This window comes from Mycetomoellerius zeteki, unplaced genomic scaffold, assembly GCF_001594055.1.
Source record: "Mycetomoellerius zeteki isolate Tzet28-1 unplaced genomic scaffold, Tzet1.0 scaffold19, whole genome shotgun sequence".
In the NCBI taxonomy this organism is placed as follows: Eukaryota; Metazoa; Arthropoda; class Insecta; order Hymenoptera; family Formicidae; genus Mycetomoellerius; species Mycetomoellerius zeteki.
The window spans coordinates 31,291-54,320 of record NW_017256854.1 but is presented as its reverse complement, the minus strand read 5'-3'; the positions used below and the strand labels follow the sequence as shown (position 1 = coordinate 54,320).

Genomic DNA, 23,030 nt, shown 5'->3' with positions numbered 1-23,030 from the left:
ATTTTTTATTAATAATAAGTATCTCATTTAATATATATTTATTTTCTGTTTATTGTTAACATACATTTAGTGTAACATTTTTAAACGCTTCTATACATATTGTATATATGTGCAGCTAGTTATACAAGTAAAGAATATCGAACGATTATGCTTTATAAATAAAAAATATTTTTAATATTTAGAAATATATTCTTTTCTTCGTCTTTCATATCTTTATTCAATCATGTTATCTGTATAATGTTGTGAACTATAAACTATTCATTGCAAGAAATAAACATTTTCATGAATTGTATCAAGATTAATAGATATGAAGTGATGTTACCTATTAACTAAAAGCAAAATCACATGCAATATATATTAAATTAAATAAAGGCAAATGATTGATCACTCACAGCAGTAAAAAGCGGCGCACCCACAGTGAGACCCTTCGCACAGAATGGATTTCGACGAGTGGTATGCAACATTTGCAAAGAAAACAGCTTCAACTGTAACGTCAGATCGTAATTATGTCAAAAAAACAAAAAAGCACAATAACATATGAGACATTTTTTAAACAGTATACAAATTAAATTATCATTTTTATTACCTCATCTTTAATTTGCATGTCATTAATGCTGTTGAGTACATCGTGAATAATAATGCCAATCTTAATGGCTTGATCTTTGCCGGTTTCGCATGCCCATACTACCAGTGCTGTTTTCATTAAATAAAACATCATGGATGCGATGAAAAATATGTAACAGAACAGTTTTTGTGAACTGGTTAATTGGAAGATATTTTGCCATAACATTATACAATAATACAAGAAGAAAGTGATTCTAGCGAAGGTTGTAACTATAGTAGCAATGAGATGCAGACTAAATATCATATTTAGCATCCGTACTGCATCGTTGACTAACAGATGTTGTTTCTCTAGAGCTTTGAGCTCCAGCAAGAAAAAATTTCTCTGTTCCTGGTAGTTGTATCTGGATAAATGTGGTTTATTGTTCATTACGAGCAGATTTGTCAAACTGTCATTGATTCTCTTGAAACAAGCCTTTAATACACAAATGCAATTCATGTATAGCATATCTATCTGAAGCACTAACATAGTGATGTAGATTGAAAACACCTTGAGCAAAGGAGGATATTCCAAGTAGAGCAAAGAGACCAATCCTTGCACGAGTAAGAAAAAGAAACACACTATGTCCTTGGCGTGAATCAGCATAGATTGTTTCCGATATGTCTCCAAAGGCAATCCGGAAGATATCTTCAGTATAGTTTGAAGTAAACGCATTCGTGGACCATCCCAAATGTATGTAGCAACCACTATGAAACCGCTAAATGTATAGAAGACGCAAAGCTCAATACTTCTACGTAATGTATTGGTCTCAAACCATCTAGAATTTTTGATCACATAAACTGTCATTAGTGTGCAAAAACAAACGACACTCATAATGACAGTCCATAAGATTTGACATGGTTTGGAAATTTCGTAAGATGAAGCGTTAATTTTGTACGGAAATATTCCGAGAAGGCGGCAAAAGATGAAACAGGGATACATCAAAGATTGAAAATCTGTGGCGTGGAATAGTCGCCATCTCCTTCCTTCTTTTCTGTCTTCGACTCGTTCTTGAACTTTTGATGGATTGAACATCAACGAAGTATTGTGAAAGAACTGGTTGAAACTTGTTTGTTCCATTATCAATTATACAAATATCTTATTACGAGCACTTTAAGTGAGTAATTATGAAGGTTTCTTTTCTAAATGTAATTTTCTGCTTCGTTTCCCTCGTAATGTATGCAAAAACTAACAGACTTTTTGTGATCTATTCACATCCAGTTAGTCACATTAATACTACTAGTTTCTGCTATAAGACATGACTTAAAGATCGTTTGTTAGCCATGAAGTAACCATGGAGCTGTGACACGTATCACCCTTGGGATACAATGCATAAAGTAATGAAATATGATTGCTGTCATATGAGCCATCATTATGCACATATAGATCATTCATTAGAATAATCATATCTGTACACATAAAACAGAAACTGTCGAATACAGTGTTAAATTATTAGTTTTTAAAAATATGTTAATACCGACTTCAAAATTGCACATTCATCATTTTAAACATTTCGTGATTAAATTTTTTTCTTGTTATTTAATGCACACATTTTTTTAATTATAACATTGTTTTTAATATATTATGATATATAACATTTGATATAAAAATATTAGTATCAACAAAGTTCTTTGTTTAATCAAAACTTGTTATTGATATGTATTTATCTTAAAAATTTGATTTATATCAGAATGAACTACAATTATTATTCGGCAATCCTATTATGATATAATTATTACGATGTAATAATTGCGATTTCCATATAATATTGTGTATTAATGTGCATAATATATATTGTATACTTTTATTATTATTAAATAGAGTTGTTTTGTGAAACGTTGTCATTGTAGCAAAAGGTATACATGTAATATAATGAATGCAAAATTAATAAAAATAAGTTGTGATGAAATAATAATGCTATTATTTCGATTAGAATTAATTTAAACAATTATCTAAGTAAAGCTATTTGGTCTAATATTGTTGCACAGTATTATTAATGTAACATTCTAACTAATAACTTTAATTTTACAACATAACCTAAAAACAAAATTCATCTTAAGATAATATTTTAAGGTAGTTTTTAATAATTCAAGAAGATAATAGAAGAAAACAGTAGCAAAAAGAGCGAACATTACTATCGTAATAACGTATTGATTGTATTATATTTCTTTCAACAAAAATTTAATGGAGTTATTTCTATAAAAAATAATAAAACTTTTTTTTTTAATTTTTTTTTGTGCAAATGAAATTCCACAAAATATTTAATTAAACGTTAAAACATTAAATTTACTTTAGATATAATTATTCATCTTCCAGTAACGAAAAATTATTGAAGCAAAATAAAAATTAGTTAAAATATTAGATAGAAATTCATTATAAATCGGTATCTAATAAATTCTAAGTAATCATAATGCCAAAATGTTTTGCATGTATTCTATTTTTATTTGCAGAATCCTTGATAAATTAGGAATCACATTTTAAAGCAAATAGTAATTACTTCATATGTTTAAATATATTTGTATAAATATAAAACATTAACTGATTGCATTACAAAAATTGCAATTATAAAGAAAAAAATATTTTCAGTATTAAAAAATAAATTTTTTATCGATTATATGTTTTATGAATTTTCTTGTATGCCTGATTTTAGATTGTTTGTGTAATATTGTTTACAATCTTTCCGTCACAAGAATACGATGCGATCAAGAATTGTATTAAAATTAAAACATATGTAGTGATAGTACCCATTATCTATAAAAGCAAAATTGTAAAGTAAATGCTAATGTAATTTAATTTAAAGATATTCAAACAATTGTATTAATTGCTTACTCAATTGTGAGAAGTGTCGCGTCCAGAGAGAGACATTTTGCAGAGAATGTGTTGTCACGATGCATTATTTGCAAAGAAAACAACTGCAACTGTAATGTTAAATAAAAAAACATTTACAAATCGATTTGGGAAACGTAATTATAAATTGCATAGTTATAGGGTTGAACATTTACAAGCTATTATCCCTGAACGTACGTGTCGAATCAAAAATATGTTTAGACAAAAGTTGATTTTAAATAATGATAAAATCAATTTAAAAGAACGATTTCTCAAAGATCATTAGAGGCGGCCCTTACTTTTTTAAATGGCATAATATAATTTTTTTTTCTTTACATAATATGATTCCCCTAATTATTTTACATATAAAAGTATTAAGATAGGAATATTGAAAAATTGACAATTTACAAGATATATTATCTATACTTTATTTTGGAACATAAAATGTTTCGTAAAGTATAATTTTGTTATAAACATATCTTAATATCTTTATGCACAGAATAATGACATGAATTAATTGGTGTAAAAAAAATATATAGTTGTTTTTAAAAAATGATGTGTAATTACATAACTTGTAATACTTTAAATATCTTATTCTGTACATATATAAAAAATGTATCATGATACGGAATATGACAAAAAATGAATAGAAATTAAAATTTTCAATACCTCACGTTTGATTTGCTTGTCATTAGTGTTATTAAGCAGGTCATGAACAACAGTGTTGATCTTTATGGCTTGATTTTTGCTAGTTTCGCAGACCCATGCTATCAATGCTATCCTGATAGCATAAAATACAACGTAGGGCATTGCATCTGTGGTTAATCTGTCTAATCCAACTGATAGACAATCCATTTTGCCAATCTATCATATTGAACAATTCAAAAATAATGGCGATGATGATATAGATTATAGTTGCGAGAAGCTGTGGACTAAAAATTATATTTAGCATCTGCACTGAATCGCTAACTTTCAAGTGTCGTTTCTTCAAAGCTTTAAGCTCCATTATCAAAAAAGAATTTTTCTGCTTATGACAGAACCACCTGATTGTGGTTGATTGTACTTTATGAACAAATTTTCTAAATCGTTGTTGATCTTCTTGAAACAAGCTGTTAATACATAAACGCAATTTATATACAACATATTTATCTGAAACGCTACCAGATTGAAGTACAATAAACACAGCTTGACCGAGACGGAGACATGCCAGTTGTAATAACCGCTGAATGTATATACGAGTAAGAAAAAGGAATCAAAAATGTCCTTAGCATGAATTAGTACGGACGGGTTCTGATACGATTCTGAAGATAATCCTGAAGAGATTTGCAGTATGGTTTTAAATAAACGAATTCGTGGACCGCTTAAAACGAACGTGACGATTGTTATAAAACTGCCAATTATTTGGAACGAAATAATTCAATAATTTTGCGTATATTTTCATTGAAACCGAATCATTCAGAAATGTTTATTGTTATTATCAATGCGCAAAAGCAGGAGACACATACAGTTATAGTCGATAGAATGTAATATATTATAGTTTAGAAATTTCGAAGGATAAAACGTTGATTTGATATGGATGCATGCCGAGAATGCGGCAAAAAATGAAACAAGGATATTATTACGACGATTAAGGATTGAAAAATCCGTATCGTTGAATAACCACCATCTTCTTTCTTCTATCTTGTTCTTGACTCGTTCTTGAAATTTCGATAATGATAAATTGAATATGATTAACGATGTGTCATGGATGAGTTGCTTGAAAATTGTTAGTCACATTATTAATTGTTTAAATATTCCATTACTAGTAATGAGCACTTCCATTCTATCGTGATTATGATTATTTTTGAAAGCTTCTTTCCTAAGTGTAATTTTTACTTTTGTTTTTTCGGAACGAATGCAGAAACTGTCACGGACTATTCGCTGTGAATGTAAGTTTAAAACTGCAAATTGCTCCTACGGATCATAAAGTATGACTCACGAATCATTTGTTAGCATGAAGTAACCATGGAGCTCTTGGAGCAACATGTACTTATCATTATTATGCAATGATGATGAAGTGGTTATTAATATTTATTTTATGTGTTTAATTTATCGATTTATTAATCGAGGCGTTCATGAATTACGAATTATTTTTGGTGAGGCTATTAAGATATAATGAGTTAATCTAGATTTCTATATAATATTGTATATTGTTGTAATATTGTGTATCTATTAAATAATGTTTGCATTTTGCGTAACATTGACATTGTAACGAAAGACATATATACGAGATCTGTTTGAAAAGTCCGACCTATGCTAATGTCTTTATAATTGAATGTGCCATTGTAGAACACGAGTGTTTTTTATGGAGGGAATTTCTATTTGTGAGTGTCCTGTCAAACGGCATAATCCAGTCCTTCAGTCAACAATGGTACGTAGTTGTATAAGTATCCAAAATCGTGAATATGCAGGATTTCTAATTTCTCTAATGACCGAATACGTCAAGTAACGAATTTGTATAAATTTTTATCATGCAGTGAGAAGAAAACGGTCTCATTTGTGAAAAAGCTTGGTACTTCATCCGGATAACTTGATAATTGAGCCCACATTATCTCCAATTTTTTTACGAAATACTGATATCCAAAGTCTGTTAGTCTTTCGATATAAATAGCTACGTGTGATTTCTGACTATTTTCGAAATTTAAAAAACCCTTAAAAAGAAAGAGATTTAACGATGGACATAACGGAGGACATAAGACAAAATGCGACGAGGCATTTGCTGGATATTTTAAACGCTCTTAAAAAAGACTGCTTCAGAAAGTAGGAGCAGCGCTAAAAAAAGAGTGTGGCTTCCAAAACAGAGTACTTTCAAGGGGACATAATCGCTATTGATCCAAACAGTAGTCTTTCTTTTCGTATAGCGTAAGGTCGAATACTTTCCGAACGTATCTTGTATATAATGAATGCAAAGTAAATAAAATTGAGTTATAATGCATCACTATTATTTAAATAAGAATTAATATAAACAGATGTCTAAATTAGAGTTAACTGTATTTTAATATTCTAACTAATGATTTTATTAATTTTTCAAAAAGGTACAGCATGATCTATGGACAAAAAATTATCTTAACATAACTAGATTTTTACATTTTGAGCACAATAAAAGAAAACGTGATAAAAAAAGCGAGCGTTATTAGTATAATAACGTACCAATTATATTATAATACATTTCTTTCAATAAAATTTAATTAAACTTTCTATAAAAATAAACGAAACTTGAATCGTAAATGTATTTAGACAAAATATTGATTAAATATTAAATTTATACTTTAGATATAATTGTTAATTAACTTTCGGTACAATCTATTGAAGTATGATAAAAAATAGTTCATGTATTAAATAAAAAAATTTATTGTAAATATCTTTAAAAATACTTTCTAAATAATCATAGTTGTAAAAATACGTTGCATATATTTTGTTTTTATCTACAGAGCTTTGATAATTTAAAAGAATCTTAAAGCAAATATAACTATGTTATATCTTTAAATATATTTATCACAAATATGAAACATCGATCGATTACATTAGAGAGTCACAATGATAAAAAAGAGAAAGTATTTTCAATATTAAAAAATAAATTTCTTTTACCGATTATATATATTGTATATTTTATAAAATTCTTTGTGCTGATTTAGATTGCTTGTGTAACATTGCTTGCAGTTTTTCCATCACAAAAATGCGACAAAATCAAGAACTGTATTAAAATTAAAAAATACGTAGTGATAGTACCCATCATCTAAAAGAAAAATCATAAATTAAATGCTGGAATTTAATTTAAAAATATTCAAACAATTATGATAAATGGTTTATCACTTACCGCTCTGACAAGCGTCGCGTTCAGTGAGAGACCTTTCGCGGAGAATGTGTTATCACAATGCATTATTTGCAATGAAAACAGGTGCAACTGTAATAAAAACTATTAAGTAAACTGTAATAAAAAATATTTAAAATAGATTTAAGAAAAGTGATTATAAATTGCGATTATAAAAAGTGATTATATTTTACATATAAAAAATTTGTACTATATAAGAAATACTTAAAAAATAAATAGAAATGTAATTTTTCAATACCTCATATTTGATTTGCTCGTCGTTAATGCTGTTAAGCACGTCATGAATAGTAGTGCTAATTTTTCTGGCTTGATTTTTGCCGGTTTCGCAGGCCCATGCTATCAACACTATTTTTACAAAATAATACGTGATGTAGGTCAGTATATAAGTGTGATGAATCTGCTTAGCCAGGTTAATATACAATCCGTTTTTCCATTCTACCATATTGAAGTATAGTTCAAAAGTCACTTCGATGAAAGATACGGCTATGGTTGCGAGGAGTTGCGGACTGAAAATTATATTTAATCTTTGTACTATATCACTAACTATCAAATGTCGCTTCTTCAAGTCGTTAAGCTCCATCAACAAAAGATGGTTCCTCTGCTCATGATAGATCCACATGACTGAATGCGATTTATTGTTTGTTATGAGCAAATTTGCCAGATCGTCGTTAATTGTTTTGAAACAAGCCTTTAATACACAAACGCAATTTATGTATAGCATATCCATCACAAACACTAGCAGAATCATGTAGACTGTCGATAAGTAGAGCACAATAGAGCATTTCGGATCATAACACAACGATGATTGGATGATTAAGAAGGAAAAACCGAAAATATCCTTGGCGTGAATTAGCATAGACAATTGTTGATATGATTCTGAAGGTAGTCGTGAAGAGATCTGGAGTATGATTTGAAGCAAACGTATTCGTGGACTACTTAAGACGAACGTGACGATCATTATGAAACTGCCAAATATGTAGAAAGAGTTAATTTCAATTTTGTGTACATTCTCAAAGAACCATCCATAAATGTTTTCCATACATATTGTTATCAGTGCGCAAAAGCAGAAGAAACACATAATTATAGTTGATGGAATATTATAAGATTTAGAAGTTTCGAAGGATGAAGCGTTGATCTTATATGGGAGTATTCCAAGAATGCGGCAAAATATGAAACAAGGATACATCATGGATTGAAAATCTGTGGCGTAGAATAACCACCATCTCCTTTCTTCTTTTTTGCTTTCGATTTGTCGTTGGAATTTCGACGACGGACTGAACATCAACGAAGTGTCGTGGAAAAACTGCTTGAAAATTGTTAGTCCCATTATTAATTATATAAGTATCTCATCAGGAAGTATCTTCTCAGTTTTAATGTGAGCGATTGCGAAGATGCCTTTTCTAAATAGTTTCTTGCTTTTTGTTTCTTCCTCCTTTGTATGTAAACTAATATGGACTTTTCGCTAGTCTATTCCACATTCTGTGAGTTTAAGATTAAGACTGCCATTTACTGTTATAAGACATTATTCTCAAGGATCATTTGTTAACCATAAAGTAACCATGGAGCTGTTTGAGTGACCCTTATGTTACCCTTGGGATACAATGCGTAAAGAAATAGAATATAATTGTCTCATAATCTATGATCTATCTTTGCAAATAGTTTTTGCGTAATTTATAATCTATCTTTGTATATAATCTTTTTATTTTATTTGTTACATCATGTTGCATCAACGTATTGGTCAGACGTCGGTCATTTTATAAATGTAATGCCTACTAGAGAAGGCAATGCATTTATAAAATAATCTGACATACACACACTGCCCAATATATTGATGCAACATACAAATTAGGAAGCATCGAATACATGATATTTATATCAATTATTAATTTTTCGAAGTACCGATACTAATTGCTCGATTTCAGAATTATATATTCAACATTTTTAAACATTTTGAGATTAAATTTTTTTTCTTATTATATACATTAAAATATTGTTTTAATATATTATGACGGTATTATAATATTTGATGTAAAAATATTAGTAGTCATTTTTTGTTAATTAAAAGTAATTTGTCATCAATATTTATCTTTTGAACTTAATTTTTATATCAAGATGATCATGAACTATGAATTATTTTTCGGCGAGTCTATCAAGATATAATAATTTCGATTTTTTTATTTAATATTGTATACAGTTGCATATAATATTGTACATTATTAAGTATTATTCGCAAAACATTGATATTGAAGTGAGAGGATGTTCCAACTTAACATGACTTTTTTTGTCTTTATATAGTAAAGTCGAATAAAAAATTCGTTCAAACAGAAGTTGTATCGTTTACGCACAAATAATGGTATAATTTATTTTCAAAAAATTAATTATCAATTATATCGGTAATTTCAGCATTTTAATTTTAATGTAATTATAGGTCTGTTCCTTTTAGCTAAAGTTCGTGCACGGTTCATTTTTCTTCTTTTTCTCTTTACTTTGGAGAGAAAAAGATAAAAGATGAACCGTGCAAGAAGTTTATCTAAAAAGAACAGGCCTCATGATTGCGGAAAGAACAGGCCTCATGATTCTTTTTTTGTAATCCTTATCTTTGCTTTTTCGTAAATGCTGAAACTGACATGCACATTGTTCCCGGTAAGTTTTAGTTTAAAACTGCTACGAATCAAAGTCAAAGATGTATTTTACAAATCATTTGTTGGCATGAAGTAACCATAGAGCTTTTGAAACAGTACATATCACCCCTTGGGATATAACATATAAAATAATAGGACGTAATTGCTGTAACGAATAGATCCATCATTCTGCACATCTAGATGCTCATTAGGAAAATCATATAAAACATACAAAACATTTGCACATATAAAACAGAAAAAATCGAATAATAATTATCTATGTTAATTGTTAGTTTTAAAGTATTTATTAATATTCGTCCAAATTAGGATACACACACATAATGTACACACACATAATGTACACACACACACACACACACACACACACACACGCGCGCGCGCGCGCGCGCGCGCGCGTATACATTTATATGTATGTGTGTATATAACATATATGTATGTTATACATATATGTGTATGTATGTATATCTAAACTCTTGGATTTTATATCTCTAACTTAATACTTCTATACAAAATAATTACAGGAATTAAAAAATATATATATTATATTATGTAAAAAAAATCATATAATTCCATTCAAAAAAGTGAGAATAGCCTTCATATCTTTTTGGCACCTTTAAAAAAAAGACAATGTGATTGAAATATAATTGTAATGTTGATAAATATAATTGTAATATTGATTTTTAATGTACTGTAATATATTTGATATGAATTTTAGTACCTACACATTTTTATTTGAAGTAAGTTTTTATCGATATTAATTTTCCGAACTTAATTTATATGAAGATCGTTATAATTTGCAAATTATTTCTTGATAAGTATATTAAGACGTAATAAATTAAAATAGAATATTTTTATATAATATTGTTTATTATGTAATATCATATTACTATTAAACTGTACTTAAACATATTAATACATATACATTTATACGTTTAAGTGTATTTGTATAAATACAAAATTTCAGGTGATTATGTTACATTCGAAATAGTAAAAAGAATGATATTTTAGTTTCCAAAAATGTTTTTTTTTATTATACTATTTTTAAATAGAATTTTAATACTTTTTTAAATTACGTTTTTTGTAATCTTTCCATTGCAAGAATGCGATGAGACTAAGAATTGAATTAAAATTAAAAGATATGTGGTGACAGTACCCACCATCTAAAAGAAAATAAATGCTGTAGTTTAATTTTAAGATATTTAAATCGATTCTATATTAAATCTTCAATATTAATGTAAATGAAATTGATTACTTACTGCAGTGAGAAAAGTCGCATCCACAGTAAGACATTTCGTAGAAAATATATTGTTGCTATGTAGTATTTGTAAAGAAAACAGGTGCAACTGCAACATCAGATAGAAAAACATTATTAGCGGTTTACAAATAGATATAAAGTATAATTATAAGATCGGTCATATATTATGTATATACAAAAATTATTAGTATATGAAATATTAAAGAATATATCTAGAAGTTAAATTTTTTTATTAGTTATACCTCATATTTTATGTTTTTGTCGCTGGTACTATTAAGAACATCATGAACAGTGGTGCTAATCTTTATTGCTTGATTTTTGCCGGCTTCACAGCTCCATATTATTATTAGTACTTTTAGAATGTGATACGTCAAGTAGGATATTATGAACGAGTTATGAACCTGTTTAGTCAAACTGATAGACAGCCCGTTTTTCCACTGCACTGTATTAAAGTATATTTCGAAAGTAATTTCGATGAAGGCTATGGCAAAACTCGCGAGGAGCTGCGGACTGAAAATTTTATTCAGCATCTGCACTGTATTGCTAACCATCAGATGTTCCTTTCGTAGAGCCTTAAGTTCTTCCAACAGAAGTGGGTTTCTTTGGTGGTAATAAATCAGTCTAGGAATATGCGATTTATCTTTAATCACGAATTCTCGTAGAATCATTAGATTGTCATCGATTCTTTTGAAACAAGCCTTTAATATAAAAACACAATTCACATACAACATATTCAATTGTAATATTTGTAAACTAATGTAATGTTCCATTACTGCTGTTGCGAAAAACAACTCATTTGATTCATGGAAGTGTACAAGTGACGCCACCGATTGTCCCACTAAATAAAAAAGAATGAAAATATCTTTAGTGTGTATCAACTTAGATAGTTTCTTAAACGATTTTGGAGGCAATTTTGAAGAGACTTTTAATATGGTTTGTAGTACGCGCATTCGTGAACCACTCACAATAGATGAGGCTATTATTGTGAAACTTGCAAGCGTAAAAAAAAAGTTGTCCTGAATTTTTTCGGTTATTCTTTTCGTGTTATTTAATATGTTGACTTCATAAATCTTTGTCAGTTCATAAACGCAGGTGACGCAGACAATAATAATTAATAAAATGTAACGCGATCTTGATGGCTCGAAGATCGAACCGTTGATCTTGTACGGGAACACTCCAAAAATAGAAGAGAAAACAAAGCAAGGATACAACAAAGATTGAAAGTCTGTAGCATGGAATAACTGCCACCTTTTCCACATTCTGCTTTTCACTTGTCTTTGAAATTTCGGCGATGAATTGAACATGATTAGCGAAATGTCACGTGCGAATTACAATTTAAAACAATAGTCTAATAATTCATTACATTACCGATACACTTTGACATCGATAAAATAATTGCGAAAGCTTCTTTCTGAAGTGTAATTTTTAAAATAATTTTTTTCACGATGAATGCATAAACTAACACACGTTCTCTCGTTATCGGTCTACACCTGATGAATTTAAGTTTGAAACTGCGAGTAGTTGCTATATGAAATAATAAGACGGAGTTCAGAAATTATTTATTTCCATTAAGTAAAAATATGCCATTGTTCAGTACTATCACCCTTGGGATGCAGCGCATAAAATAATGAAGTATTCGTCATGATATACGATACATTATCCAGCATATATAGATCATATATAAGACTAATTGAGCCACGTATAAAACAGAAAGTATTAACTGTACCAATTTGTACATTAATTTGCAATATTCATATTGTTAAAACAATTGCTTACTTATAATCAAGGATATACTGTTTTCATACTATTACTTTGAAATTAAGTATATTTGTTGTCAACAAAATTTATTATCTTATATAATAATATTTAGTTAAAATATTGACTGTAACGACATTTAAACTATAAAAATAACGTTATACATTTTTTACTCGAATAAAAAAGTCAATAATTTTATTTCTTAAATTAAATTTGTGCAAGATATTACGATTTAAATTTGTCTTGATTAGTCTATTAAAATATATAATAATAAATAAGACATTTTTATAGAAGATAAATTTATGTCTAAAATGTATTTATTATAAGCTAAAGTATTGTAAAATTGTAGATACTACTAACACAAACAATTATAACCGAAATTATGTAAATGAATTGAATTGAAATATATTACAAGTCCAATGCTATTTTCTAGTTAGATTTCTTAGTTAGATTAAAATTAATCTAACTAATATCTAAATTGATGTATTCTTTTAACTGGTGTGAAATTAATAAATACTTTATATAGTTTATGAATAAGAAATTATGTTAGTTGGTGCCTTCTGTTTTTTATGCACAAGTAAAATAAGTTAAGAACAAGTAAAATATTTAAAAAAGTCAAACGTTATTATTGCAATAATTCATTTATCATCTCTTAATGAAAACTTAATTAAATTTTTATTGATAAGGAAATTCAAATAACAAATATACTGTTTGAATTTAACGAATTGTTTAAGTTAATTTTAAATGTTAAATTTACTTTCAAAATTATTTGTAGTATTTATAATAAATAACGTGTAAAATTAATTGAAGTTAATAATAAATGTAATATTTTTTATTGATCTATTTGTTACGTCTTATTCTGAGGCTCTACAGAACGTTATGTGCTATGTACGCTACGTATGCTATGCTCGCTATACTGAATGGCTACACCGAAAGCTATGTTTTGGATAAACGTTTTTATTGATAATAAATGTTAAGTCAGATTTTAGCTCAAAATAAAAAGTTAGATTTTAGTTTAAAAGGAAAAAAATACATGCATAAAAAAATGTAATTCTTGCAAACTACAACGTATAAACGATGTTATAAAAGGGATTTTTTTGCGTAGTTTATGTATATATATATATACACAGTTTTTGTAATAAATATAAATTAAAAAATATATTTATCTGATTTATTTCAAACCTTGCTAATTTTCTTCTATGCATTGTCCTTTATTTGCTGATTTCGGTATTCTTCAATTGATTTCTGCTAAATATATTTATATTTTCTAACTTTTTCAATAAGATTTTCATTTTCTGTTCAACGAGAGAATGACCTCGATCTGCGCATAGTAGGCGATATAACCGACAAAATGGGGATGTATCTATTACCGTATACGTAAATACGGTTGTACGCCCGGGCGTACAAGTATACTAGTATTTGCAAACTGTAGTACAATGCTGTGAAAACCTGCGCAAAACGGACGATCCGAGGTCATTCTCTTGTTGAATAGAGTGTATACATGTAACATTTTACTGATAATTTACCACACGGCAATTAAACACGGCAGTAAAATATTTATTCTCGATCCTATTTTGCATGTAACGTAAATGACGTTTTCAAAAAAATAATCGAGAACCGAACACTTCGTGATGTGTTGGTTTCGCAATGTCGCGAATATAGCAAACATAGCGTTCACAGCTTGATATGGCCAGTCACATTAACTATAAAGAAAGCTATTTTTTTTAAATATAGCGAACATAGAGTACGTTATAACGTAAATAACGTTCGGTGACTTCATCAGCATTATACGGCCCACTTAAATAAATTATTAAATAAAATATTAAAGTATTATTTGCGCCATTAATTGTTAACTATGCGTGATATGTTCTTATTTTTATCTGGTGTACGTATGTCTCTACAGAAGTAGGAAAGTTGGACGATTGTATTTTACTCGATACGAAGTACCGAAAACCAACAGTTTTCAATACTTACTAACGCATTTCCTTGTTCGATTATACTTTCATTTAATTAAATTGTTTCTGTAATATTGATTACAGTCTGTCCATCACAAGAATGCGAGATACCCAAGAATTGTATTAAAATTAATAGATACGTAGTGATACTACTCGCCATCTAGAATTAAAGTGACAAATTAAACAATATATACTCAACTAAATAGAGCTAACTATCATTTACTTACCGTAGTGAGAAGTGCAGCATTCACAGTGAGACCTTTCGCGGAGAAAGTATTATCGCATTGCAATATTTGCAAGGAAAACAGCTGCAACTGCAACGACATACATATATCAAAGAATAAATTAGATTAAAAAACTAATTTATAAATTTACTGAATTTAATACAAAAATAGTATCTATGGCGCACTAAATATTTTTAGAAAATTATAGATTACATATATGACATTTCCTTTATTACCTCATGTTTCATTTGCTCATCACTGATGATATTAAGCACATCGTGAACGGTAGTGCCGATTTCTACTGCTTGATTCTTGCCGGTTTCGCAGGCCCACACTATTAACGTTATTCTTATAAAATAATATATAATGTATGATACAAAAAATTCATTGCGAATCTGCTTATCCAGATTAATGGATAATCCGTCTTGCCACTGCACTATATGAAAATACAGGAAAAAAGTGATCTGCTTGAAAACTACCATTATGGTAACGAGAAGCTGCAGGCTGAAGATTATATTCAGCATTTGTACTGTGCCACTGACCATCAGATGTTGTTTCTTGACAGCTTTGAGTTCTGTTAGCATGAATGGATGTCTTTGCTCATGATAGATTCGTTTAGAGATATCATTCATCACGAGTTCCCGTAGATTCCCCAGAGTGTTATTAATTTCTTTGAAACAGGCTTTTAAGACACAAACGCAATTCATATATAGCATATCCATTTGAAACACTATCATAGCGATGTATAGTCTCAATGGCTCCAACATAGTATCAATAGCCATCTCAGAAGAATTTAAAGGTAACATTAACAATTGACATAACAGAAAGAAAAAAGCGATGATATCTTTTGCATGAATTAGCTTGGAGAGCTTCTGATATGACTCCGGGGGCAATCTTGATGAAATTTCTTGTACAGTCTGGAGCAAACGTATTCGTGGGCCGCTCAAAACATACCAGACAATTGCTGCGAATGCTCCAAGTATAAAATGGAAATTATACGAAATAGTCTTGGGTACTTCAAGTCTGACTCTTCCAGAAAAATTGAGTTTATAGAACATTATTAGCTCATAAATGCAAATGGCACAGGTAATAATAGTCCACAGAACGTATTGGGGTTTGGAAATCTCAAAAGTCGAAACCGTGACATTGTATGGAAATATTCCTAGAATCTTGCAAAAAATGAAATTGAGATACATCAACGATTGAAAGTCCGTGGCGTGAAATAGCCATCTTTTTCGTTTTTTGATTCGTTTTTGTGATTTATACGACAGATCGAACATAATTAACAGAATTATGAAAACAATTTTATCTGTCAATAATAGACTAATGCTTAAAAATTATTAATCACTTTATGATTGTTAATGCATTGTAACATTAATACGAACGTTATTGCAAAAACTATCTTTTTAATCTTTCCTCCACAAGTATGTAAATTGATATGCACTGCACGTAATTTATATGCATCCAGCGAACTAAATTTAAAACTGTATCACAAAACGTAGTTTCTACATCAAATAGTGAGACACGACTCAGAAGTCAGATATTATTTGTTAGCCACGAAATGAATGGCTTTCTTCGATCAGCGTCTATTCTTCTTGAGCCGCATGCGCATAAAACCTAATAAAGTAATTGTTGATGTATGAATCATCAATCGAATTAAAATTGTAAATTATGTAAATGAAAAGCATCAACTAATTAGAATTTATATGGAATAATTTGAAAACTTTTAAAAATTACTATCCTATTTTAGACTAAAGAAATATTTGGCTTTCTATATATCACAATATCAGTTTAATAATATTAATTTTAAATATTTATTCTATTGTAATTGTGTATATATGCGTGTATGTGTGTACAATTGACGTAAAATAAAAATAAATTGGTATGAAGATAATTAAAAATGTTGGTTTTTTAAATTATAAATAATTTAATAACTGATAATTAAATTAATAGTTCCTTTTCTTTCATCGACAGATTAATTTTTTTTTATATTTCTTTTACATTAAATAAATCATTATTTATAATTCGCTTATAATAATTATTTATAAATAATTATCATAAGCAAATTATTATTGAATAATACAAATTATGTTGCAAACATAATAAACTCATTATTATTATATATATGTACTTAGCATTAATTTGCAAAAACGATTGTATTTTCCAGAAAATTTGATAAATTTATTTTATTGTTTATTTTATATTAATTTATCGTCGACATTAAAAATCTCCTTTTTATACGAAGTACAAAATACATTAAATAAATGTTGATAAAACAAACTTATAGTATTTAAAAATATAAATATTGTACAATTTTTAGGAAGAAAAACTGTAAAAATTGCAATTCAGTTACAGAATATATGTTATATCATTTCAGACATTTGAGAAAATAATTACATTTATATTTATTTATGTATTATATATATTTTTATACATCAGCAATATAGAAATTAAACAATTTTATTATTTCATTGTTATTTGCTATTTAATACATTTTATGCTTAACGAGAAAACAATTAAAATGTAAAATTGTATGACATATTTAATTTAAAGGTACAATTTATTCATTAATATATATACATATATAACGCATTTAAACAAAGTCTTACAACCTTATTTATGTCAGTTGTCGTTAATATATGTGATACAAAATTTTTATCCGACTCTGTGCATAGATATACATACATATTGTATATGATTCTTTAAAAATGAAAATGTCGGGTAAGTAATTATATCGACAGAACGACAAAACAAAATATTTCACCCATAAAAACAAACAAATTTTTAATATTTCCAAACGCATTTCTTTATATTAATATCAATTAAATCGTATGTGTATAATTAATTGCATCTTACTTACTGTCGCAAGAATGTGCAATGATTAAAAATTGTATTAAGACTAACAGATACGTGGTAATGCCATATACCATCTAAAAGCAAAATATAAAATATGTACATAATATATATTTAATTAAGGAACATATTTAATTACTCACCTCAGTGACCAAGGCTGCATTTATATTGAAACCTTTTGCGGAGAATGTATTATCGCAATGTAATATTTGCAAGGAAAACAGATTTAACTGCAACAACAAATTAAAAGATAATAGATACAAAAGTGAAGTAAAACAAGAACGATAAACTTAAATATAACTTATTGGATCTTATGTCTAAAGATCGCAATACACATATTTGAAAGAAAATTTTTAACTAAACTATATTTTTCTTTACTACCTCATTTTTAATTTGTACATCTCTGGTGCTGTTAAGTACATCATGAATGATGATGCTAATTTTTATCGCTTCATTTTTACCAGTTTCGCAAGCCCACACTATCAATATCAATCTTATAAAGTAATATATTAAGAATGATATGAAATATGCATTATAAATCCTGTCTCGATTTAACGATATCCCGTTTTGCCATTGTATTACATTGAAATACAAGTAGAATATTATCTGCTTGAAAGATACAGCTATAGAAGCAAGAAGATGCAGACTGAAAATCATGTTAAGCATCTGCACTGTGTCACTTATCATCAGATGCTGTTTCTTCAGAGCCTTAAGTTTTATCAGCAAGAACGGATGTCTCTGCTCATGATAGATCCATCTGGGAATATTATTCATCACAAGCTCCCGTAAATTCTCCATATTATCGTTGATTTCCTTGAAACAGGCTTTTATGACACACACGCAATTTATGTATAGCATATCCATTTGAAATGCCAACAAGCTGACTAAAATTCTGCCGAATCCTTGGAAATATAAATCGGGAATTTCAAAATATGGTATATACATTGATGTTGCCCAGAAGTGAAAGAAAAAACCGAAAATATCCTTAGCGTGTATTAATTTGGATAGTTTCTGATATGACTGCTGTGGTAGTCTTGAAGAAATATCTGATATAGTCTGAAGTAAGTGCATTCGCGGACAGCTCAAGATACAAGAAATAACCGTTAGAAGCAATCCATATAAAAAGGTTAAATTTGACGAAATAAGTATGTGTACATTAATCCTGACTTTTCCAGAGAGATTGAGTTTATACAACATTATTAATTCATAAACACAGATTACACAGAGAATAATAGTGCACAGAATATAACGCGGTTTAGAAATTTCAAAAGACGAAGCCTTAATCTTATATGGAAATATTCCGAGAATTTTGCTTATTGTAAAGTTGGGATACATCAAAGATTGAAAATCGGTAGCATGGAACAACCTCCACTTTTTTCCTTTTGATTTGACTCTTGACTTGACTTTGAAATTTCTACGACAAATTAAATATAATTAATAAATTGTCGTGAGAGAAGAACAATATTAGTAATGGTTGCCACTCTAATTTATTAAATACTTTGTCATTTTTATGCACTTTAGCGTTAATATAAACAAAAAACTCCTAAGTGTAGTCTTTAATTTCGAAACGTCCACCACAAATATATATGAATTGGCATACACTAGTCCTATGGTTTATGTACTCCGATTGAATTAAATTAAATTTAAAGCTGTAGATAGTTGCAGCGTACGTTGAGTAGCGTCTCGCGACTAAAAAGTCATTTGTTAGCTACGAAGAAACAACAATGCCTTTTGGTTATTATTTATAACCTTTTAGAATATAAAGACATGTAGCAAAGTAATTTCTAACATATGGATTATCACTTAGCACATCTAAATTTGGAATAATATGCCTGAAAGCATCGATATTACATAAAATAAAAATTATTTAGTTAAATTGCAATAATTGATATTTCTACCACACATTAATATATGTTCTTTAGAGTCTCAACCAGACAATGAAATAAAAATTTTGGTGTCTAATAATCTGTATCTTTAATATTATAATAATGTGATCTTTATTACTGTAGTTTTTAATAAAAAAATTTGTACATATTCAATTAAAAATATATTCGTATAACTTTTCCTATCATAATACATAATTAAATGATAATTGAAAATAACAATATTTAATTTTATAATAAATACTTTACTTGTACATCAATTTTACACATTAAAATATTATTAAATAAATTGTACTCCGCATTTTTATGAGCACTAATTTATAATAATGTATATTAATGAATGCTTCTTCCTAGATTAAAATTGATCTAACTAATATCTAAATTGCTTTACGTATTCTTTTGATCGATTTGAAATTATTAAGTACTTTATATAGTATATGAATGAAAAATTATATTTAGTTGACTTTTTTCATGTATAAAAACAAATAAGATACTAAAAATCAAACGTCATTATCATTGCAACAATTTATCTATTATCTCTCAATGAAAATTTAATTAAATTTTTATTGATAACTGAAACTCGAATAAGAAATATATGTACAATTTGAATTTATCAAATTGATTTAATCAATTTTAAGCGTTAAATTTACCTTAAAAGTTATTCGTATTAAATTTGATAAATATTGATTTGACAAAAAGGTTCTAAGAATTAATCGATACAAGAAATCTAAAATATAAATTAGCCGATGGTTCGATAATATTAACCATAATACTAACATTTAATTTTTAATGAAAGGACAATTAAACTGTTAAATTACATTATTCGACATGAAACACGTTTATATTAATTTATATATAATATTAGTATGGTACACATACATTTGAACAAATAAAATCTTATTTGTGTCATTGATTATCAATATACGTGGTACAAGATTTTTATCTGACATTGTGAATACATTGATACATATATATATATATGATTTTTTAGAAATAAAAACGTTGAAAAATTATACTCACAACAAAATATTTAACACATAAAGATCAAAAGTTTTCAATATTCCCAAACCTTTGTAATAATTAAACTGTTTGTGTATAATTAATTGCATTTGCTTTGCTGTCGCAAGAATGCGTCATGATCAAAAATTGTATCAAGATTAATAGATATGTGGAAACGCTACTCACCATCTAAAAGCGAATTATGCAATATGGATAAATGATTTAGACTTAATTAAGGAACATATTTAATCACTTACCACGGTGAGCAATGTTGCATCTACCGTGAGACCTTTCACGGAGAATGTATTATTGCAATGCAATATTTGCAAGGAGAACAAATTTAACTGTAACAATAAATCAAAATATAATAAATACGAAAATTATAAAACAGAAATGATAAAAATTAAATTAGTTAAATATAAATTATTTAAATCTAATATATAAAAATTGCAACATATATGTTTGTAAGAAATTTAAAATAAAGTGAAATTCTTCTTTACTACCTCATCTTTAATTTGCACATCGCTGATACTGTTAAGCACATCGTGAATGGTAGTGCCAATTTTTATCGCTTCATTTTTACCAGTTTCACAAGCCCACACTATCAATGTCAATCTTATTAAGTAATATATTAAGAAAGATATGAAATATGCATTATAAATCCTGTCTCGATTTAACGATATCCCGTTTTGCCATTGTATTACATTGAAATACAAGTAGAATATTATCTGCTTGAAAGATACAGCTATAGAAGCAAGAAGATGCAGACTGAAAATCATGTTAAGCATCTGCACTGTGTCACTTATCATCAGATGCTGTTTCTTCAGAGCCTTAAGTTTTATCAGTAAGAACGGATGTCTCTGGTTATGATATATCCATCTAGGAATATTATTCATCACGAGCTCTTGTAGACTCTCCAGATTATCATTGATATCCTTGAAACATGTCTTTAAGACACAAACGCAATTTATGTATAGCATATCCATTTGAAATGCCAATAAGATTATTAAAACTCTGGACATTTCGAGTAAACCGAAAATCGTCGTTTCAGAATATAAGGAATATATTAACGCTAGCCAGAAATGAAAGAAAAATCCGAATATGTCCTTAGCGTGTATTAATTTGGAAAGTTTTTGATATGATTTCTGGGGCAATCTTGAAGAAATATCTGATACAGTCTGAAGTAAACGCATTCGCGGACCGCTCAAGACATAAGAGATGACCGTTACAAAAAATCCATATAAAAAGGAGAAATTCAACGAGATAATCTTGGGTACTTCAACTTTGATTTTTTCAGAGAGAAGATTGAGTTTGTACAACATTGTCAACTCATAAACACAGATTACGCAGAAAATAATAGTCCATAGAATATAACGCGGTTTAGAAATTTCAAAAGACGTAGCCTTAATTCTGTATGGGAATATTCCGAGAATTTTGCTTATGATAAAGTTGGGATACATCAAAGATTGAAAATCGGTGGCATGAAACAACTTCCACTTATCTCTTTTCGTTTTGGCTCTTGACTTGACTTTGAAATTTCTACGACAAATTAAATATAATTGTTAAATTGTCGTTAAAGAACAATACTTTAATATATATTAGTAATGGTTACTGTTTAAATTTATTACTTTATCATTTTTTATGTACTTTGACGTTAATACAAGTCAGAAACTTCTAAGTGTAGTCTTCAATTTCGAATTTTCGACCACAAATATACATGAGTTGGCACTAGTTTTATCTATTTACGTACTGCAATTGAGTTAAATTAAATTTAAAGCTATTGATAGTTGTTGCGTCGAGTAGTAATTCGTGACTGAAAGATTATTGTTAGCTGCGAAGTAACAATGACGTCTTTTTATGGATTGTTATTTATGGTCTTTTAGAATATAAAGACATGTAATAAAGTAATTTCTAACAGACGGATTATCATTTAGCATATCTAAATTGGAAATAATATGCAAACCAGAAAGCATTGATGTTACATAAAATAGAAAATGTCCTATTTAATTAGAATACTGGTATATGTCTATCATAATATTGATATTTTTTGTAGTTTTCATCGGTTAATGTAATAACAATTTTGATATCTAACAATCTTCATTTTTAATGTGATCTTTATTATTATTATTTTTAGTATAAATATATATATGTATATATATAATATAT

General features: G+C 28.2%; 7 protein-coding genes across 7 annotated transcripts in view; all 7 read right to left on the bottom strand.

Annotated features, from left to right (window-relative positions):
- Window positions 1-362: 362 nt before the first annotated feature.
- On the bottom strand, window positions 363-1,636 carry LOC108722015 (putative gustatory receptor 28b). Its single transcript, XM_018446898.1, has 2 exons — window positions 587-1,636; window positions 363-485 (listed from the first exon to the last, which is right to left on the bottom strand). The coding sequence occupies exons 1-2, from the start codon at window positions 1,634-1,636 to the stop codon at window positions 363-365; spliced, it is 1,173 nt and encodes a 390-aa protein (XP_018302400.1).
- Window positions 1,637-3,426: 1,790 nt separating this feature from the next.
- On the bottom strand, window positions 3,427-4,433 carry LOC108721984 (putative gustatory receptor 28b). The gene is made up of 3 exons (XM_018446845.1): window positions 4,398-4,433; window positions 4,097-4,291; window positions 3,427-3,519 (listed from the first exon to the last, which is right to left on the bottom strand). Exons 1-3 carry the CDS (start codon window positions 4,431-4,433, stop codon window positions 3,427-3,429), a joined length of 324 nt encoding a protein of 107 aa, XP_018302347.1.
- A 2,664-nt stretch (window positions 4,434-7,097) lies between these two features.
- On the bottom strand, window positions 7,098-8,625 carry LOC108721983 (putative gustatory receptor 28a). Its single transcript, XM_018446844.1, has 3 exons — window positions 7,537-8,625; window positions 7,284-7,370; window positions 7,098-7,202 (listed from the first exon to the last, which is right to left on the bottom strand). The coding sequence occupies exons 1-3, from the start codon at window positions 8,623-8,625 to the stop codon at window positions 7,098-7,100; spliced, it is 1,281 nt and encodes a 426-aa protein (XP_018302346.1).
- A 2,379-nt stretch (window positions 8,626-11,004) lies between these two features.
- Window positions 11,005-11,965, bottom strand: LOC108721981 (putative gustatory receptor 28b). Its single transcript, XM_018446843.1, has 3 exons — window positions 11,438-11,965; window positions 11,197-11,283; window positions 11,005-11,100 (listed from the first exon to the last, which is right to left on the bottom strand). The coding sequence occupies exons 1-3, from the start codon at window positions 11,963-11,965 to the stop codon at window positions 11,005-11,007; spliced, it is 711 nt and encodes a 236-aa protein (XP_018302345.1).
- Window positions 11,966-14,960: 2,995 nt separating this feature from the next.
- LOC108721980 (uncharacterized) lies at window positions 14,961-16,409 on the bottom strand. Its single transcript, XM_018446842.1, has 3 exons — window positions 15,366-16,409; window positions 15,133-15,219; window positions 14,961-15,065 (listed from the first exon to the last, which is right to left on the bottom strand). Exons 1-3 carry the CDS (start codon window positions 16,407-16,409, stop codon window positions 14,961-14,963), a joined length of 1,236 nt encoding a protein of 411 aa, XP_018302344.1.
- A 1,572-nt stretch (window positions 16,410-17,981) lies between these two features.
- On the bottom strand, window positions 17,982-19,488 carry LOC108721979 (putative gustatory receptor 22c). Its single transcript, XM_018446841.1, has 4 exons — window positions 19,481-19,488; window positions 18,364-19,396; window positions 18,126-18,212; window positions 17,982-18,059 (listed from the first exon to the last, which is right to left on the bottom strand). The coding sequence occupies exons 1-4, from the start codon at window positions 19,486-19,488 to the stop codon at window positions 17,982-17,984; spliced, it is 1,206 nt and encodes a 401-aa protein (XP_018302343.1).
- A 1,457-nt stretch (window positions 19,489-20,945) lies between these two features.
- The window catches only part of LOC108721978 (uncharacterized), a 7,300-nt gene continuing 5,215 nt past the window's right edge, over window positions 20,946-23,030 (bottom strand). The window contains exons 9-11 of the mRNA XM_018446840.1: window positions 21,368-22,403; window positions 21,122-21,208; window positions 20,946-21,053 (exon numbers count right to left, since the gene is read on the bottom strand). Coding sequence (XP_018302342.1) covers window positions 20,946-21,053; window positions 21,122-21,208; window positions 21,368-22,403 — 1,231 coding nt within the window. The remainder of the gene's footprint in view (window positions 21,054-21,121; window positions 21,209-21,367; window positions 22,404-23,030) is intronic.

Coding starts and splice junctions, on each gene's coding strand:
- LOC108722015 (XM_018446898.1), bottom strand. CDS start 1,636: ATGTTCAATCCATCAAAAGTTCAAGAACGAGTCGAAGACAGAAAAGAA. Junction 486..586: donor ACATGCAAATTAAAGATGAG/GTAATAAAAATG, acceptor CTGACGTTACAG/TTGAAGCTGTTTTCTTTGCA.
- LOC108721984 (XM_018446845.1), bottom strand. CDS start 4,433: ATGGAGCTTAAAGCTTTGAAGAAACGACACTTGAAA. Junction 4,292..4,397: donor TGAAGAAACGACACTTGAAA/GTTAGCGATTCA, acceptor TCAATATGATAG/ATTGGCAAAATGGATTGTCT. Junction 3,520..4,096: donor ACAAGCAAATCAAACGTGAG/GTATTGAAAATT, acceptor TTAACATTACAG/TTGCAGTTGTTTTCTTTGCA.
- LOC108721983 (XM_018446844.1), bottom strand. CDS start 8,625: ATGGGACTAACAATTTTCAAGCAGTTTTTCCACGACACTTCGTTGATG. Junction 7,371..7,536: donor ACGAGCAAATCAAATATGAG/GTATTGAAAAAT, acceptor TTTTTATTACAG/TTGCACCTGTTTTCATTGCA. Junction 7,203..7,283: donor ACGCGACGCTTGTCAGAGCG/GTAAGTGATAAA, acceptor TTTTTCTTTTAG/ATGATGGGTACTATCACTAC.
- LOC108721981 (XM_018446843.1), bottom strand. CDS start 11,965: ATGGAACATTACATTAGTTTACAAATATTACAATTGAATATGTTGTAT. Junction 11,284..11,437: donor ACAAAAACATAAAATATGAG/GTATAACTAATA, acceptor CTGATGTTGCAG/TTGCACCTGTTTTCTTTACA. Junction 11,101..11,196: donor ATGCGACTTTTCTCACTGCA/GTAAGTAATCAA, acceptor ATTTTCTTTTAG/ATGGTGGGTACTGTCACCAC.
- LOC108721980 (XM_018446842.1), bottom strand. CDS start 16,409: ATGTTCGATCTGTCGTATAAATCACAAAAACGAATCAAAAAACGAAAA. Junction 15,220..15,365: donor ATGAGCAAATGAAACATGAG/GTAATAAAGGAA, acceptor ATGTCGTTGCAG/TTGCAGCTGTTTTCCTTGCA. Junction 15,066..15,132: donor ATGCTGCACTTCTCACTACG/GTAAGTAAATGA, acceptor CTTTAATTCTAG/ATGGCGAGTAGTATCACTAC.
- LOC108721979 (XM_018446841.1), bottom strand. Junction 18,213..18,363: donor ATGTACAAATTAAAAATGAG/GTAGTAAAGAAA, acceptor TTGTTGTTGCAG/TTAAATCTGTTTTCCTTGCA. Junction 18,060..18,125: donor ATGCAGCCTTGGTCACTGAG/GTGAGTAATTAA, acceptor TTTTGCTTTTAG/ATGGTATATGGCATTACCAC.